Source organism: Cladophialophora bantiana (assembly GCF_000835475.1).
Source record: "Cladophialophora bantiana CBS 173.52 unplaced genomic scaffold supercont1.2, whole genome shotgun sequence".
Taxonomy (NCBI): Eukaryota; Fungi; Ascomycota; class Eurotiomycetes; order Chaetothyriales; family Herpotrichiellaceae; genus Cladophialophora; species Cladophialophora bantiana.
In genome coordinates this window covers 2,140,322-2,158,365 of record NW_015971576.1, presented here as the reverse complement: position 1 = coordinate 2,158,365, position 18,044 = coordinate 2,140,322, and the positions used below count along the sequence as shown (strand labels likewise).

Here is an 18,044-nt window from a genome sequence, read left to right as displayed (position 1 = left end):
GAGGCGATGGCAAAATTTTAAAGCAACGGTGCCCGAGCTCTGTGTCACGCCGCTTGAGCTTTGACGCTTGCCTCTTCGCCGCGGGAGGAAGGATTTGACTGACCCGGTCGGTTTTGTGCGACGCAGCTGATGACTGAGGTGAGTGAAAAAGAGATGGATTCGGGAGGAGGGAGGCGTGTTACATCTGCCAGAATTCATTGGCCTCCGCAGTGGAATTTTCTGCTGCTGTGCTGATTGGCGGATCCAGACCGCCTTCCCCTGGATGTTTGACCGCCAACGCCTGTACCTAGACGCCGTTGGGTACCGTGGCGAGGCGTCTAAACGTCTACGGCCTAAGACGCTCTTGACGCCTGTATCTGGTAGATCATGCGCCCTCACAAATCGCGTGTAAAGCCTTGTCAAACTCGATCGAGCACACGGTGGAAAAGGTTTCCGCACGCTCATCCACGGTATAGCGTGTGTTTGTGTGGGTGTGTGAGAGAGTGAGAGAGAGAGAGAGCTGGCAAAACTAACTGCCTTCCCTTGCCTGTCTGCAGTGGTCCGCTGTATATCTGTACATGCGCTATTTTTGGGAATATTTCGAAACGCCGAATATGCTCGGAGACCCTATAACTCACAGCGTTCGTTCATCTTCATCAAAAAGGGACGAGTGAGCCGCTTGACCTTCGTGTCTCGTGACATATTTTTATCCTTTCCGTACGCCCCCAACGCCCATGCAGCACCAGTAATTGACCACGGCGAAACGGGCAGCAAGCCTGCTGATGATTCCAAGAGCAAAAGGTTCGTCACCGCCCACTCTGTGTGGGTCCACTGTCCTGCATCACGATCGCATCTTCATCGTCGTGGTGCAGTGTCACGCTGTTGAATTCCAGGAACGGATCCGCAATCTCGCCTCCCGGCGTCGCCAGAGACGAATCCAATGGCACCCCCTTTAGTCGACTTGCCGGACCTCCAATGTCAACGCTGCCGCTATCCTTGACGGTTCTAAAATTGACCGTGTCGAGAGCCTTGCCTTGGTGGGGGATCATGGGCGGCTTCATATGGCGGAGAAGAGCCCATGTTATAGGGCGGAAAAAGGGATGGTTTTTGACGTCCGAGGCGCCTGCCCGAGAACCCAGTCGTTTGACCTCGTCTTTAATCAAAAGCTTCCGGATAAGCGACTTGCAGAGGCTGGAAGAGGTCAGCCAAGATCCAGAGAAGTGCGCAGGGAATTGCACTTACTTGCTTACTTGTGTCACGTGTGAATGGTCCGGGAAAGGCACTTCGTCCCGGAGGATGTTTGCAAAGGTTGCGTTCCGGTTTTTGCCTTTGAAAGGGGTCGTTCCAAACAGCATCTCATAGATCAGAATGCCCAGAGTCCACCAGTCGACCGCACTCGTATGTCCATTGCCTTTGATCACTTCGGGAGCAATATACTCTTCGGTGCCGACAAATGAATTGGTCCGGAAGTCGGCGATGCAAGACTTGGTATCAACTAGAGGATACCCAGTGGGATTCGACGCGTTGCGGGTGCCCAAGATCATGGTGGGGGCACCACCAGAATCCGACTGTTTGGACAAATCAAAGTCTGACAACATGATATGGCCTGACTGATGAAGGAGAATATCTGAGCAAAAGATTCAGCACGCAGAGAGCAGTGAGAGGGTCGAAAGCACTCACTTTCTGGCTTCAGGTCACGGTAGATGAAGCCCATCAAGTGCAGATACTCCAATGCGGCTGTAACTTCTGCCGCATAGAATCGGGCATCTTCCTCGCCGACGCATTTGTTCGGACGAGTCTGCAATGCCCTGAAAAACTCACCTCCGCTACAGTACTCCATACATAGGTAGAGATGATCTTCGGATTGGAAAGAATGATATAGAGTGACAATGAAGGGGTGATTGCTCGTGGCCAAGATCTCTTGTTCGGCCAGCGCTCTCTTGATCTTGTTACGCTTTATCATTTCCTTTTTGCTGAGGACTGCCAGAAGTCAGGACACGTCGGTTTGCCCTCTCAGAGAGGGAGATATCGAATTGGCAGGACAAACCTTTCATGGCATACAGCCGGTTCGACTTCTTTTCACGGACAAGGTAAACCTTGCCAACATCACCCTTGCCAATCAACTTGATCTTATCGAAACTGTGGGGGCCGACTTCGACATTGCGGACTTTGATCGAATTGGAGCTGTAGGTTCTTCGAAAAGCGACCGACTGGCGAATCTGTCCTGGCAGGGGGATTTTGCCAGGTTTGGGCGGGAGGCTGTGGGTGCTCGAGTCCTCCTGAGGAATCATGCCCAGCTTTGGTGACGAGCCATTGATTACCGCCAGAGGTTCCTTTCCCAATTCTGCTGTCGACGGTCTCTCGGTAGTTGGCTTGTTCCCGCTGAAAAGACCCTGTGCATTGGGGGCCGACGCAACCCTTCTCAGTTTCCGCGCCAGTTCTTCCTTACCCGCCGTGACCGCCTTCTCTTCCACGGCCGTGCCGTTGACATGGACCTTGGGTGTGTCTGGAGGGGAGGGAGGGACGCTGCCTTCATTGTGGTGGCGCAAGGCAGGAGGCCCTTGATGGACGAAGTAGGGGTTGGCTTGAGCGGTTGGAGAGGCGATAGCGTCGTCGAGGGGGTGTCCCTCGCTGGCAACGGTGGTAGACCTGTTTCTGTTCAAGCCAGGCAGGAAGCGTGACTGCTTGGCGGGTTTGGATTCCGTCTTGGGGGTGGGCAAGCCGTCGGAGCCTATCGAAGTCTGACTTCCACTGCTGTTGATGCGGAAGAAGTTTTTCAACTTGGTTGTAGTGGGAGTGTGAGCGCCGGAGCCCGGGTCGCCGTTCAGATGCTTCTTGGAGGAGAAGGACAGGGAGGAAAAATTGCGTTTCTCGGTGGTGGCGGCCATGATGCTGCAGGGTGCCAATTCAATGGATCCACAGAATCAATCAAATGTATGAGAGAAGTCGAGCCCTCTGTACTGGGTAGAGACTAATAGAGAGAGGGAGGGAGGAATAGACAGACAGAGGAATGGGGCAAACAAAGAGCGGACTTGGGGCTGTACTGAAGAGGTGAGGTTCGGATAGGGCGTTTGGGTTGTACGGAGGGCGGACAAGGGACGAACGAGAGAGGGAGGATCGGGTGCGGGCAGGGCTATCTGTGGTGCGCCATGTCAGGGTTTTGTCCTCGGATGAAGATGGACGACGCTTGCCCGGGGAAACGAATATGGTGGTGGTTGATCGCCAGGAGGTTCAAAGTGGTGTCCCTTTTCCTCGGTGTGAAAGAAGGGAAGTAAGAACTGAGGGTTAGATTGACGGGGGGTTCAAGGTGGAAGTGATATCGGCTTAGTTAGGTGCGGTGGAGGGGGGAAGCAGGAGAGGAAGGAACCTTGTTGGAGAGCGAAGGCGGTAGGCGTCTGGACTGTGTGGTGGTGTTGTTGGTGTTGGTGCTGGTCGTGGGAGTGAGTGGTAGGAGCAGCCGCAGTCGCAGCGAGCAGTGAGTGGTCAGTGGTGAGTGGTTGGTGAATGGTGGAGATTCTTCTGCCCACCAGCCGGAGGCTCGCAGGCGCAGTCGCTCGGTAGAAACCTTGAACTCTTTTCTCTTTCCCAAGGCGAAACCTTATATCTCCAACCCGTGGAGCGAGGGGTTCCTTTTATCAAGCACCGTTGATGCCGTGGGGTGCAAACAACAGTGCTATACGGAGTAGCGACCGAGTACGGTAGGTGCCAGGACGGTCCTTGGATATCGACGTGTCTTTGCCTCTCCCTACGCCCCGTGTCTGTTTGTGTAGCCCACCAGCCCGAACAGATCATTGCCTACATTCCATTCATTGTCACCCGCCCACGCCTAGCAAGATGAGACACCACACTACCATCTCCACGAGGTCCCATCTGCTCTGCCCTGGTTCTGCCTCACCCTTGCCGTTCCCGTGGTTATAATGTCTCGAATTGGAAGTCCTCACTCGGCGCATCGTCACCGTGCATATGCATACCAACTCCATCTCCAGCCGTCGCCGCGGTTGATTTCTCAGCACGAGGATTTTCCATCTCGCCACCAGAAGAACCACCCATCGCTACCACCGTCACCAATGGGCACAATCGCCATTTCCCATATTTCTATCTAGTCCCGTTTCTTGCTCGACTCGTCGACTGTCGCCTTCTCACCGTCCGGCCAGCTATACCGAGTAGGCCTACATCCATCGCCCAAAAGACAGGACAATTTCAAGTTACATATTATTCAGGCCTATTTGTATTTTGCAGATATCCTGCTGGCATTTGCTCGCCATTGTCGGTATCTTTCTGTTCACTGTGTTGCCTTCCAATGTCGCCCGATACTTGAGCACATGTGGATGTTGTTCAGTTGTTCTCAGGTCGCCCGGCCCCCGGTTTCATCACAGGCCAAGGCACCTTTCCACAATGTCACCGTTATCATATTAACCAGGTCAAGCCCAATGACAACTTTGGTCTTCTCTCCGTCTTGCAATATTCTGTGACACGATACATCCAACCCTTATTAGGTACCAAGCAATGTCACCCAGTAGACATGTCCAATTCCTGTGTTATCATACACCCCTGAAAAGCAACAGCCCCTTATTCAATTGGATTCCTGCCACCCAATTTGTGGCAGACCTTCCAGGTCCGTCGAGTCTTTCTTACAATTCCTCCTTCTTCGGAACTTGGGCCAGGAAACCATCGCTGCCTTCAACGCCGACATCGCGAGACTTGTGAAGATATGATTCATAAAATCCCTCGGGGGATAGGACTGGAGCCGGCGTCAGACGTGGACTGGCGACTTTGCTTGCCGCAGAGAGCATCGATTTCGCCGAAAGTCTCTGGCCCTCACTGGTACCATCCAACAAGTGGGGGAGACGGCCCATGGCATGAATGTTCTGGATAGAAACGGATGAAACGCCTTTGCTGCTCAGAGCCTCCGATCCCGTCACTCGGCCGTTCCTCAAATGGTCGTTGGAGACCCATCCAGCTCTGTCTTCTCGCAACCACATCGACGGTGAAGATGCCGATGATTGCTTCAGGATTGACAGACATGGCTCAGAACCAGCTGAGGGCTCAGCTGCCGATCTGTAGTCTTGGCGAGTGAATCCACGGACGATGTTCTGGCCACTGGAGGGTGTCAGTTTTGATATCAAGGGGCCAAAGAGATGTTGCAAGGAGCACATACTTGGTCGCATCCTTGGCCACACTCTTATAGTCGCTGCTATTACCGTTGGACGCTTCGGCGCTGTGGCTCAGCAACTCTTCTCTGGCGTTCTCTTTCATCTGGCTTTCGTTGCTAGGGAGATAGAATTAGCGCAATTATTCCTCTTGATTCAGGTGCCGGAAGAACATACCTTTCCAAGCTGAGAACTTCGAACTTAAAAGTGTCGACAATATTGGGAACATCTCCACAAGCTCGTACCTCAACGAAGTTGTTCCACATCTCCTTGGTCACGATGGGCTTCTTTGTCCAGTAGCGCTTCTCAAACTCGTCCATCTCAAACGATGGTGGACGCTGCAATCCACGACCCCGAACCTCGGTCACTGAACCGTCTGGCAACCGCACTTTGCTCGTCACCCCGGGAGGAAGTCGCATGGCATCTAGTTGGAGCTCGTAGCAAGCTTCCACTGTCGGTGGAGCACGACCAGGTTTAGTTGGCAGCCACTCCTCACTTTCTGAGCTGATTTCGACCATCGCCTTGGCTTCCTGGCCCTCATCAGGGTTCTCCTGAGGACTGACTGAATGGGAGCTTGGTTCCGGGGTGATAACGACCGCGTTCTCACTGGAGCCCAGAGGAGAGATGCTGGCTTCGCGTGACAATCTTTCCAACATCTGACTCTGTTGGCGTTGGATCTCAGGTGGCGGTGGCCCAAGGCGGAGGCCCCATTCGTCAACCTCGATTGACTCAGTCTTTGATTCAAACTTCTCTCCGGCGTCTTTCTTTGGACTTGGCGATTCCTCTGGAGGTGGCACAATTGGAATTGGACGACGAGCATTCCTCACCTCAAACTTCGGCCTCTCAGCCTCGAATTGCATGCCCTTGGGGAGTAATCCGTTGCCAGCGCCGTCAGCTAGCGTTTCTGGAGACGGGTGGGTCCTAAGCGGAACGTATGTAGCCGCTCTCACGTTGAGAGTGCTGCTTGACGGACAAGTGGCTTTTTCCGGAAGCGCTTTAGGGTCAAGCCCCAGCTGCCTCGCCCAGTAGGTCATCATTGTTTTCGCTTCTGCTCGCAACTGGACGATGGCGATGCGGTGGTCCCTAAGGGATGGGTCGGAATCCGTCATAGCGCGATGGCGATCGATGGCTTTGAGCTGTCGATCAAGTTGCTCAAAGTTCGCAGTGCTTTCAGCAAGCATATGCTGGCCATATGCGTCTTCGGGAGGTTCAGGCTCGGTGGGAGTCGTGGTAATACCACACGAAGGTGGGAGACCTAACATCTGGGCATTGGGGACATATGGTATTGGGAAGGCCAGGCCGACCGGGTTGTTGAAGCCGCCCAAGGGCATTGCACCGCCTGCATAAATCGGAGGATTTTGCGCAAGGTACGCATCCCCCAGAACCGCTGCATAGTAAGGTGCAGAGGTCACAGCTTGCAGATAATTTGGCTGATGGTGGATACCGTCATAGGCGAAAACGTTGTTTGGGGCCATGATATTGACATTGGTGGTTGTCGTGGTCTCGCGAGCGTCCGCCATCCCAACATTGCCAGATACATAAGCATGTGACTGTGGCAGCAACTGATGGGCGGTTTTGTCCGTCACGACTACTTTTTCCTGGTCCTGGGTAGCGCTCGGCTTGGTGATCCCATTGACCTCGTTGCGTGTGTTGCTGTTACGGTCCGCTTCTGTGCCTTGGCTGGCTTGTGGTAAGGAGAAGACGGGAGGGCGTGTTCGCTGTTCCATTGGCACGATCCGACCACCAGCAGTGACGCGTTGGTGGGTAGGAGAAGAGTGTTTTTTGAGGAATCGAGCGAAGCCCTCGTCTTGCTGGGCTCGGCTTTCAGAAGGTGGGATGGCAGGCTGTCGTTCGGGTGCGCTGACGATGCGGTTGCCTCGATAAAGGATGACTTCTTCCTGAGAGCTGCTGGACTCTTGTGACCAGCCACGAGGCCGATCACTGGAAGTTCGTCGATTGGACATGACGCAGGCACCTAGAGGAGGGACGACCCCGGCTGGATTCGAGTCAACACTATCTAGGCCTGCTCTGGAGGCACATCGAGACTCACCCCGAGCTGCGTCGTATGTGAATTTGGACAGATCAAAATTGGCAGGCCTGGATTGAGGTGCAAGTTCGAGCAAACGCGACACGGTGTATCTGCGCTGTCGACGGGCTGGGCTATTTGTGCTTTGGTTAGTCATATTGACTCTATGTCGTGTTTTGATTTCAAGCGCAAGCAAGAGTGCAATTGAGTAGCCAAGGAGAGACCAAAAGGAATCGCCACAAGAGCTTGCAAAGCCGTCAAGGGAGTCATACATAGGCAAAGGTGAGAGTGATGAGGGCTGCCTGTTTCAGGGTGTGTCGATGACCATGGACGCAAGGGCAGTCGCTTCCTTTCTTCCGAAGCAAAAGAGCAAACAGCAGGAAGAGAGGAAGGTGTGAACGAGGTCCATACTCACCGAGTAAGCTTGCGCGGAGGATTTCCGAGATGAACAGAGGGTGCTGTTGGCGAGGTCGGAAGAAGAGAAACAATCATTGACGGCGAGGTTGAAAAGGCTTTGCACCAAGAGAAATTCACGGACAAGAGAGCAGTGAAAGAAGGGTTGGGTACGAGTCTCCTCCTTGTGTTTACTTTGTTTGGGTGATATTAAGGGTGTGGCAGAGCGCAATCAACAGAGTACTTCGGCACAGTCATTTCTCAGTCATACGGCTTCATACATGGTTGTGCGGTGCCACAGGGGGCGTGAAAGGATTGATAGGCATGTCGTCTTCTTCGTAACTCGGTCGTCGCGGCCGAATATCAGCTGGATTGAGGACTCGCCCCTGCGCCTCCTCTGCCTTGGCTTGGTCCCTGAGTTCCCAGCTTCCAACACGTTCATGGCCTCTAGCAGGTGCTGGATAGGCTGGGTCTTCGCTAGCCACAACAACAGTGCCGGCACCACCCTTGGAGATTGTGAGATCTTGATCGCTGGCAAGTTTCTTTCCACCTTTGAATCCTCCCAACTCGGACCTGCGTTTGGTATGGACCCGATGCAATCTCACCCCTCCAAGCAACATCGCCATACCGAACAAGAGAGCAGCCACCGCGAGAGTGACAACAGCCCCAATGACACCGGCTACCGCAGGGGACAAGCCATGGTGGCTGGGAGAGAATCCAGTGGTCGGGTTGAGGTTCCCGTTGGTCCCAGTGAACGCCGGGCAGAATACACTGAAACTGTTGCAAGTTGTGCACCAATCCTCCACATTGAAGATCATAAAGTTCTCCAGACCCGAAATGAAATCTGCTAGTGTGATGCTCGTCTGACTCGGGCTCAGTCCGAAGAGAGGATACTCCACCAGCGAAGCATAGGACCCCGTTCCGTTTTGATAGAGGAATCTAACAAAGATATTCGATGTGTCTGGATAGGTGTCGACGCCTTCAGCCTGGAGGCCGTAGAGCTCGAAAATAAAGCTAGCTCCTGGCTCCGGGACGTTGTAAAAGGCTGCATTCTGGGGTGACACTAACCGGGCAAGAGCGGCGAATGCGACCATAGGCTCGAAGCTCCCAAAGAGCAGAGTCATCTTGCCCGAAGTCCCTTTGCTGTTGATGGTCGTATAGAAGGCTTGAAGGATCCGTGTAGCCAATGTACGGCCGGCTATGGCTCGTATGTGGTCCCCAGGAGTAGATCCCGAAACCTCAATATCGGCATTCAGGGCAAAGACCCAGTCATCCGAAAGGATCTTGGCTCTTGTTAGGTCTTCCTCGGAAAGGAGCTGTGCTGCGCTTGTATTGTGGATTGAAGCATAGTTGAGGTAATCATAGATGTAATATGCATCATAGTAGCCCACAGATGCGTCCAAGAAGACTCCATTCAAGAAGTCTGGCTGCAGACTTGCATAAAACTGCACGGTGCTGTTTTCAATGCTCTCGAAAGCTTCGGTGCCATAGTAGTCATTTGTTGACGCCACATATGCGGGGCAATTACTCATCCCACCAACCCAGATCGAATTGAGATCGTTGCTGGAGACTGTATTGATGTTCGGATACTGATAACCATTCAGTGGAGCCACCAGGTTCGATCCATTTTGGATCGTGCTTTGACCAGCAATGTATGTATAGTTGGACGACGTCTGCAGCGGCGGATACAACCCTTGGAGAAAGGCTTGAGCTGAAGCGGACACATACTGATCGTCAGTGGACAAAATGGTCAGTTGATCGTATTCAAGCTGATAGGATGCGATCCCAGAGATCGTCGTCGACTCATCTGCACCGTCGACTGGAACCAGATATCTCTGGCGAACCCTGTCGCCCGCCTCGAATAGTTGCTGAGCACCCAGAGGCGTTAAAGTGGGCGAGAGGGGAAGCACCAACGGTGTTCTATCGCCATATCTATTGAGAGTCAGCACAATCCCCCATATCCTTCTGTGCAAATTGAATGTCTAACCTGGTGTAGATGAAAGTGCTTAGGACCTGCTCCTTGAGGAGTGTTTGGGCAGTGGCGGTGAAGCATAAGGCAAGGAGATAGAAACACAAGGTATTGAGGGTGACCCTTGGATCCATCTGAACTAGACAATCTAGCCTAACATACGACAGGAGGACTGAGAGCCAACTACCAGGGCTGACCGAGAAGCTGAGAAGCAGAAGAGAGTCCGAGACCACTGCGGGGTGCGGCGAGCATTATGAGGTGACTGAGCATGAGGCTGCAGGTCAAAGCTCCAATGGCTCGACCAGCTCGACCAGCTTATGACAACATTTGGCAGGAGGAGCTCGTAAAAGCAAGGTCCAACAAGGCAAGCTTACTCACGACAGGGCATAGTCTCATGATCAAAGCTGAGTTCTGGTAGCTAACATTGGAGGCGTATGTATGGAACGGGGAGGGATAGCCGGCAAGCAGGAAGAGAGCCTCGAGAGCAGCGCTTCAGGGAGTGGAGATGTTGCTCAGGTCGGCATTTCGATTCGCTGGCATAAGCTCCAGAGCTGCGGGAGGCCAACAAGCCTGATAGCTCCTTGTACCTCCCCTTGCTTGCCATGCCGCTTGCCTACCTAGCGAAGGGTGCGGGCGATCAGCGATCTCTGCAAGGCGCCCAAATAGGGATGGACGGGGAAGAGAGGCGGTGTTCAAGGTTATTGGACTGGATTCCTGTGCTGTGCTGTGCTGTGCTGTGCTGTGCTGTGCTGTGCTGTGCTGTGCTGTGCTGTGTTGTGTAGTGCTGTGTTGTGTTGTTCTGGCTGTGCAGATGTAATTTGAGGTCCAAGAAGAAGAGGTTTGCACAATACGGAGCCCAAAGTACGCGGAACAGACAACAGCGTGCGTAAATGGGTGCAACTGGATGAAGTGCTGTGCGAAGAATAGGCAGTAACAGGACTGCCGATAGCGATAACGGAATCCCTCGGCGCGCCCCATCTTCCTCTTCGTGTATAAAGAAATCCTGGAGGCTGGGAAGATGTCGATATACTAACATCTAGCATCAGACCTAGTAATTTAGGATTGTAACCCCTCAGCGGACCCAGAGCGTCTCCGTCACCATCCGCCCATACACTCGGGAACTTAGCCAACTCACCCCATCCGCACATATTATTATCCATCTCAACTTTTCCGTTATCGGCACGTGATGGCAGTTTCTCCCACCAGCCGCACCTAGCATGCGAACCCTTCCCAGAGGCAGGCCCCCCAAAAAGGCCTCAGAAAAACAATGGCACAACTCTCTTCGACAGATCAGCCTGTGCAGACGCCTAAACCAGAACCCCCGTCCCACCGTGATGCAGGTGAGTATTGGCCTTACAGTCCGTCCGAGCTCAAAGTGACCATCATTCAGATCGACCCCAAACCCCTTCTGCTTCGAAGTCTCCCGCCACTCCTGCAGACGTTGACGACAACCCGCGAAGTCCCAAGCGGCGACGGCTCTCCGCAGATGAGGAGCAGCAGATAATCAAAGCAGAGGTTGACCCGTATGGCGCTGTAGGGCACTCTGTGGCTGCAAAAGATACAACAGCCCTTGGGAGTCAGGATGGAAACCTCGAGACAAACCCTCCTCAGCAACCAAGCCTTTCCGCGGATGGGGATGCGCAAGTCGTCAACACTGTGGTTAAGGTGGAAGGCTCTGAAGGACAGGCTGTGGCTGTGAAATCCGCGACTATGCCTGGAGGCCAGGATGGAAAACTTGCGACAAGACCTCCTCAGCAACAGTCTCCTGCGGCGAACACCCGCCTGGATAATTTGCCTGTCCTGGACAAGCAGTCTTCACAACTTTTGTCCTTCCTATCTCGGTTGACACCGGCCGAAGCAATGGGTTTGTCGAGCGCACCAAGTGCCCCAATCACCAAAGAGTACGCCGCGTTACGCGCTTCGTTCGATCGGACCAGGAGGCTCCTCAGTCCTGGATGGCCCTTTCTGTCGCCACACGATCTGGGACTGCGCGATAGCAGTCAAATCGAGATCATCCGCAGGGCCAACCAGGCAATCTTCATGTCCAGCATTTTCACAGGGGAGATAGGTCTTCGCGACATGGACAGGAGTTTCCTCGCCGTGTTCGTGCCCGAAAACGGTAAATTACTAAAGGCACAGGCTTCTATGTATCTCGAATTGAAGACCCAGGGCTTCATTACTGCCTGGAGAACAGGCGCTGCTCCTCCCAACGTTGTTATGGCCGACCTCTTCGGCCCCGACCTCGACAAAGCGCTGTTGGCGAGAAGGCCCGGCACAACCGGCTTGGCTCCTACTGAGCAGGAATTCCTCGTCAGGCTTGCATCCCGCCGCGACATTCTGCAGAGCCATGTCAGGACCAACACCCTTGATCAGCTCCCCTTGAAGTATAAGTGGGAGGACTTTAGCCGAGAAGTGTCCTCATATCTCATCAAACATATCGAAAACTCCTCCAATTCTGGCGAAGGTGCCTTCAACGAGGGTAACGATCCCACTAGGAGCCTCCATCGAGATCAGATGGAAGGGCAATTCTCTATTCACGGCCCGCCGCTCCCGGTCTCGGCAACCGACTCCATCCTCTCATCAAAACCGCAAATCAGGCATGCTACTGAGCCGCCAGACGAGGGCGATTTCGTAGCGCAGGCGGCCCGGGCTGCAGAGATTGCGCTTCGAAGCACTCTGGGTTTGGCGTATTCAGACAAGATTCCGGAGGAGCCTGCATCGAAGACCCCGACGGTACAGCACGACACATCTACGACCCGTCCGCCTGCGCCAGTTTCCGAACCGTCAGAGCCTGTCCCGGATACCACTCCATCTAAGTCACCCGCAACCGAACAAAAGCCAACCGCCGAAGAGATTCCTCACGCGTCCCAGACTGCTCCTACGTCAGTTCTCTATGAGAGAGCCCGGTTGGCGGCCACAAAGGCCTCGCTTGCTCTCGAGAAGAAATCGTTGGCCCCAAGTCAGAGGCGTCCGTGGACCACGGAAGAAGAGAACGCTCTCATGACGGGTCTGGATCAAGTTAAAGGGCCTCACTGGAGTCAAATTTTAGCCATGTATGGGCCTGGAGGCACGATTAGCGAGGCGCTCAAAGATCGAAACCAGGTCCAGCTCAAGGACAAAGCGCGAAACCTGAAGCTGTTCTTTCTCAAAAGTGGTATCGAGGTGCCATATTATCTCAAATATGTGACTGGCGATTTGAAAACGCGTGCTCCAACGCAAGCTCTCAGACAAGAAGCCAGGGAGCGTGACAGGCTACTGGCCGAAGAGGATGAGGCTGCGTTAGATGACTTGCCAGGTGAGGGTGACAGTGAGGAACGGCTTGGGGAAGACGTATTTGACTCTACGTTCAATCAAGAGTCACCCCTTACCAATGGAGCCGGTCAAGGCACTCCCGCAGACGACTCGAAGAAATCCTTCGAACCAAGCATGGCAGATGTCGAGGCCATGATAACCAAGGCAACGGCACAGACGTCGCAGTCCATCCGGTCGAACTAGCTAAAGCACCAAACGGGAAAGGCAGAACTTCCCTCTTGGAGGAGGCTAATGTGATCATTTGGGCATTGCCAAGTCTTGATCGAACTCCCAACATTGAAGGGGAGGTTGTCATGGTGTGATTGGCCGATATGATGCCTTCTCGTGGAAGCGAGAGCGCTTAAAAGCTGGCATGGATCTGCCCTCAGTGGAGCTAGAGATGTATCTTGAGATGAATGATGATAATGTTGTAGACTCTATGACCAGCTTAGATACTTAAGCTATTCCGAATTCCTCATTTTTTGACATCTCGCTTTCTCTCCCACGATCCAGTGCAACGATCGCGAGGCTGAAGCGCTAGCAAGGTCAAACCTCGGCTAAATGTTGACCGACATTGCATCGGGAATCTCCCTGCGACGCCTTTGAAGAGTCTGGGCCTCCATCTTGCATACAAGCGAACACCTGCACCCGCCTCCCCCCTCCATCAAGACTTTCCTTCGTGTGCCACACTTTACACAGTGTATGGTAACACCACATCCACTGCGTACATTATTATCGAATCTTCAGATGATAATACGACCATGTCATCCCCAGGCGAAGCAACAGGAGGCGACACCGCCCCCAGAGACATTGACGCCGACGCCGAGATGGAGGACGCCACTACCCAAGATGCGGCAGCCAGACAGGACGAGAACGTAGATCACGATATGACAACCCAGACGGACACACAGCAACCTGGCGCGACGGCGACAACGGCGTCGGGTCTGCCGCATCATAACCGCAAGGATGTGACGTTACGAGAGTTTCTGAGCAAAATGGACGACTATGCGCCAATTGTACGTCCACCTCTTTTTCACCATACCCAGTGCCCTCTTCGATCTAAAAGATCAATTCAACTGCTGCTCTTTTATTGACCTCTACTAAACTGCTGTACTAGATCCCGGATGCTGTGACGGCTCATTACCTCACACTCTCGGGGCTCCCACCCCCATCTCCCGCCGACCCAACGGGCGCCAGCACGAACACTACCCCCCTCCCACTCGCTCGCCTCCTCGCTCTCGCAACCCAGAAATTCGTCGCCGACATCGCCGCGGACGCCTACCAATACTCGCGGATTCGGAGTTCGAATAACGCATTAAGCGGCCAAGGAATGGCTGGCATGGGCGGGGGAGGCGCGTCTACGTTTACAGGTGGCGCTTCTGGCGGATCTGGAGGGGCAGGCGCCGGGGCAGGTGGCGCGGGAGGAAAGAATCAACAGAATACGACGCTGGGAGTGCAGAGGAGCGGGTATGGCGGTGGAGGACAGGGTGGAAGCGCTCAGGGCAAGACCGTCTTGACAATGGAGGATCTGGGCATGGCTGTGCAGGAGTATGGCATCAACGTCAAGAGAGGCGAATTTTACAGATAACTCCAACAAAACGGTAACAAGGGCAGGCATTGGGCATTTGGGATTTTTCATAGTGGTTTTGTGGTGTGCATAGCGCATGGGAATCAATGTCAAGGTACTGGAAGGGACAGCTACCCTCCATGAACATCGGCTGACAGATGGATGGGCTGAATTGCAGGACCCAGGGATATCATTCGAGCTTCTCTTCATGGCGCCAGATGTGAGCCGGTATGACGGACAAACCAAGACCACAGCTTTTAATGAACCTAAGGCGTATGCTCCCCAACAATTCTTCCCGTCATAGACGCTCCAGTTAAGTCCTTGTTCATGTGAGGGAGACATGTGCCTCCAGCCTTTTGCTCCTCTGAGCTTGAGACTATCTTCTGGGAGGAAATGCCGAAAGCCAAGTATGTTGTGATTGTGGCTCAATGCGGAGGAAAATCTTCTCTTCGGGTGGGTGTCGCATAATGAGTTGGGAAGTCCCTTGCCTTCTCCTCGACTTGTTTACTTATTCTTGCTCATCTTGTATGTAAATCGTTTTCTTGTTCTAGCATCCCGTCAGCCGCTGTTGTCGCTTGCTCTGTTTTCTCCATTTTCCATGAGAAGGAAAAGGCCAAGGAGGGCGACTTACGGCACAAATTCGCCCAACTTCCTCCCGACCATCTCCTCCGTGATGTACACATCTTGATATATCTTGCCGTTATGCACGGCGAACTTCAGGCCGACGAAATTGGGCAGGATCGTGGCGGACCGTGCTTGGGTTTTGATTGTCGGGGGCGTTTTGCCGTGGACGACGGCAGGAAGTTCGGGGAAGACGAGGTTGGGGCCTATATAATTGTTGAGGGAAGTGAGCGTTCGGTACACGGTTGTAGAATATCGCCTCAGCCGATCATTGTGGGAGGTGGGAGCAATCAATACTGCGCGCATGCGCTGGGAGACGGTTGGATTCTCGTACCTTTCCAAACGGACCGCTTCAACAGCTGAAGTGTTGCACGCATTGTTACCGCAGGAGCATGGCCAGACCTTCTTCTCGACTGGGTGCGAACAACGCCGAGAAACAATCAAAAGGTCTTGACGAGGATTGATGGAGGGATAAAAATTACTTTTGCGAGTAGAGACCAATGGACGGAGTGGAGGGAGGCCTCTCTTGCCCTTTTCCCCCAGCAGCCAGAAGCCCGAAGCCCGCAGCTCACTGACGACGAATGAATCCCCATAAAAACTTTCTCTCCACATGTGCATCCCAGTCTGGATCTCGGACTCGCGATTCGGAATCGAGTCGTGCCCTCTCTCGGTCAGGACTCAGGAGTAATTACCACTCCTCGTTAATTTTGCGATTCTGGGGGACTTGCCCTGAATTTCCTCCTTTTCTTTTTCGGGAATTTATGACCATCGGATTTCTGTGCTCCCTTATTTTGCAAACGTAGGACATTGTCATGACCGCACGAGAATAGCCTTCGATAACTCTTTCTCTCGCACTTCCCGTCACGGACAACGGACCTCGCGAGACCTCTCTCTCTCTCCTCGAACGACCCTCCCGGCCCTTTCGGAACCCGCGTCACTTGCGAATCGCGCTCTTGCTAGGACACGGTATATCATCATGGCGCAAAGCGCGGTGGGATCATATTCGAATCCGCTGAAGAAATTCAAGTACGATGCGCCACATCTCTGCAGATATCATGGTTAGCATTCGGGGCTGATAAGATTTCCACAGACTCGTATTCTTAGGTGAACAGAGTGGTACGTGTTAATGACTCCAGCTGGAAGAGCCCATCATTGCGAGCGTGGGGACGCATTCTCACGCAATATTGTAACAACACAGTCGGCAAGACCTCCTTAATAACCCGCTTCATGTACGACTCCTTCGATACCACGTACCAAGCTACCATCGGTATCGACTTTCTCTCCAAGACAATGTACCTTGAGGACCGTACCGTCCGTCTCCAACTCTGGGACACCGCCGGGCAAGAACGCTTCCGCTCCCTCATCCCCTCCTACATCCGTGATTCGTCCGTCGCCGTCGTGGTGTACGACATCTCCTCTCGCAAAACATTCGAACAAACACGGAAGTGGATCGACGATGTGAGAGGGGAGAGAGGAAATGATGTGATTGTGGTTCTTGTTGGCAACAAGACAGATCTGGGTGATTCCAAGAGGGAGGTCACCACCCAACAAGGGGAAGAGGAGGCGAAGAGAGCTGGCGCCATTTTCATGGAGACCAGCGCGAAGTTGGGCCACAATGTCAAGGCGCTGTTTAGGAGAATAGCGCAGGCCTTGCCGGGCATGGAAGGCGAAGGGGAGCAACAGCCGAATCCCCAGAGTAAGCACATTCCCACGTCCTATTTAGAACGGGTCGAGGCTCTAACGCAAGCGCACTTTTCGCAGTGATTGATGTGTCAATAAACAACCAGAAACCGGCCGAAGAAGGGTGCGCTTGTTGATCACGAAGTGGGATTCCGAATTCGAATCCAAACTACACCTCCCGCTGTGGACGCGCACCGTGGGCGGCTCAAATATTGTTGGACTAGCATATGAGTGAGCCCACATCGACTCCCTGATCCGGAATAGACGTGCCATGATGTTTCTTGGAGGCTTGAACGAGATCGGTAAGAATATGATGCCAACGAGCATCGCACGGGAGACCTGCAGTGTGTCCTGTATATGCGGGCTGTTTCTATAGTGCGCTTGCCGTCATAAGTGTGGATCAGCGATCTATGGAGAGTGTGTGACAGAAGGAAATGAGGGGCCTTTTAGCATAGCATGGCGTTTTGGCTGTTTACTTCGACATAGCAGGAAGGGAAGAACGAAGGGAACTTTGTCGACTAATCATCAAGTTAGCTGGTCGTGCTGACTTGTGTATTGGCAGGCGAGGATAACTGGGTGTGTAAAAATGATATGGGACATCGGTCGCTTCAATCGTCAAATCATCGTCGTCGTCGCCGTCGCCACCGTCATCATCGTCCTCAGATCGTTGTGTTTCCGTGCACAGTGTACATCGGATCATTCTTCCTTCAACACGCGTTGCAATCTTTGTGCACGAGGCCTCCAAGCCCTTGCTGATTCTTGATCCCCTCGTCTCTCTTAAGGGGAATATACCTGCACGATGCCGCTGACCATGCAGCCATTCCACCCCATCAAATGCGCTATCCCCACGTGCCTAGTTTTTGTACCATAGTCTGCGCTCCGTGGTCGAGGTGAACCGTACTCGGCGCCGATGAGCCACACCCTCTGCAGCGATTTCTCCCGGTCCGTGTAGATGGGCTTCAGAGCGGATCGCTCGTGTCCTGTCTCACGGGGATATGTACCCATACCTAGTCGAGCTGGGGGCCTATACGCCGGGTGTGGTCCTCCTTGCAAAAGGAGTACTGTAAACTCGTTGGACAAGTTGTGAGGGAGTTCTAGATTCACCACGAACTGAACAGCGACAATCACATTCTCGCGGAGATTCTACCGCATCGTGAATCCCGTGACGATCTATCCTTTCACATCTTCATCGACGAAACGGTTCAGTAATTTGGCTAGAATTCATTTTCGACAATCGAAGGTAACGGTGCTGTGTTTCCGCTCCTGCCTTTTTCAAGGCCACGTATATATAGTATCTCGGTCTAATCATGAGAGAGCGACTGCCCTGGAGACATAGAGGTCCTCTACCAGACTCGAGGCCTCACAAAA

The 18,044-nt window shown here is 53.4% G+C and overlaps 7 protein-coding genes across 7 annotated transcripts; 3 read left to right on the top strand and 4 right to left on the bottom strand.

Moving 5' to 3' along the window:
* Nucleotides 1–785: 785 nt before the first annotated feature.
* Z519_01792 (serine/threonine-protein kinase nrc-2) lies at nucleotides 786–2,867 on the bottom strand (the record flags this gene model as incomplete). The annotated part of the gene is made up of 4 exons (XM_016759549.1): nucleotides 786–1,170; nucleotides 1,222–1,606; nucleotides 1,660–1,959; nucleotides 2,027–2,867. The coding sequence occupies 4 exons, from the start codon at nucleotides 2,865–2,867 to the stop codon at nucleotides 786–788; spliced, it is 1,911 nt and encodes a 636-aa protein (XP_016624877.1).
* Nucleotides 2,868–4,610: 1,743 nt separating this feature from the next.
* On the bottom strand, nucleotides 4,611–7,312 carry Z519_01791 (uncharacterized protein; the record flags this gene model as incomplete). The annotated part of the gene is made up of 4 exons (XM_016759548.1): nucleotides 4,611–5,079; nucleotides 5,138–5,248; nucleotides 5,307–7,125; nucleotides 7,180–7,312. 4 exons carry the CDS (start codon nucleotides 7,310–7,312, stop codon nucleotides 4,611–4,613), a joined length of 2,532 nt encoding a protein of 843 aa, XP_016624876.1.
* Nucleotides 7,313–7,823: 511 nt separating this feature from the next.
* Z519_01790 (uncharacterized protein) lies at nucleotides 7,824–9,651 on the bottom strand (the record flags this gene model as incomplete). The annotated part of the gene is made up of 2 exons (XM_016759547.1): nucleotides 7,824–9,480; nucleotides 9,536–9,651. The coding sequence occupies 2 exons, from the start codon at nucleotides 9,649–9,651 to the stop codon at nucleotides 7,824–7,826; spliced, it is 1,773 nt and encodes a 590-aa protein (XP_016624875.1).
* A 1,133-nt stretch (nucleotides 9,652–10,784) lies between these two features.
* Nucleotides 10,785–13,012, top strand: Z519_01789 (uncharacterized protein; the record flags this gene model as incomplete). The annotated part of the gene is made up of 2 exons (XM_016759546.1): nucleotides 10,785–10,857; nucleotides 10,908–13,012. The coding sequence occupies 2 exons, from the start codon at nucleotides 10,785–10,787 to the stop codon at nucleotides 13,010–13,012; spliced, it is 2,178 nt and encodes a 725-aa protein (XP_016624874.1).
* A 557-nt stretch (nucleotides 13,013–13,569) lies between these two features.
* Z519_01788 (uncharacterized protein) lies at nucleotides 13,570–14,396 on the top strand (the record flags this gene model as incomplete). The annotated part of the gene is made up of 2 exons (XM_016759545.1): nucleotides 13,570–13,824; nucleotides 13,926–14,396. The coding sequence occupies 2 exons, from the start codon at nucleotides 13,570–13,572 to the stop codon at nucleotides 14,394–14,396; spliced, it is 726 nt and encodes a 241-aa protein (XP_016624873.1).
* Nucleotides 14,397–14,879: 483 nt separating this feature from the next.
* On the bottom strand, nucleotides 14,880–15,302 carry Z519_01787 (uncharacterized protein; the record flags this gene model as incomplete). Its single annotated transcript, XM_016759544.1, has 2 exons — nucleotides 14,880–14,922; nucleotides 15,007–15,302. The coding sequence occupies 2 exons, from the start codon at nucleotides 15,300–15,302 to the stop codon at nucleotides 14,880–14,882; spliced, it is 339 nt and encodes a 112-aa protein (XP_016624872.1).
* A 670-nt stretch (nucleotides 15,303–15,972) lies between these two features.
* Nucleotides 15,973–16,760, top strand: Z519_01786 (uncharacterized protein; the record flags this gene model as incomplete). The annotated part of the gene is made up of 2 exons (XM_016759543.1): nucleotides 15,973–16,022; nucleotides 16,133–16,760. The coding sequence occupies 2 exons, from the start codon at nucleotides 15,973–15,975 to the stop codon at nucleotides 16,758–16,760; spliced, it is 678 nt and encodes a 225-aa protein (XP_016624871.1).
* Between the last annotated feature and the right edge of the window lie 1,284 nt (nucleotides 16,761–18,044).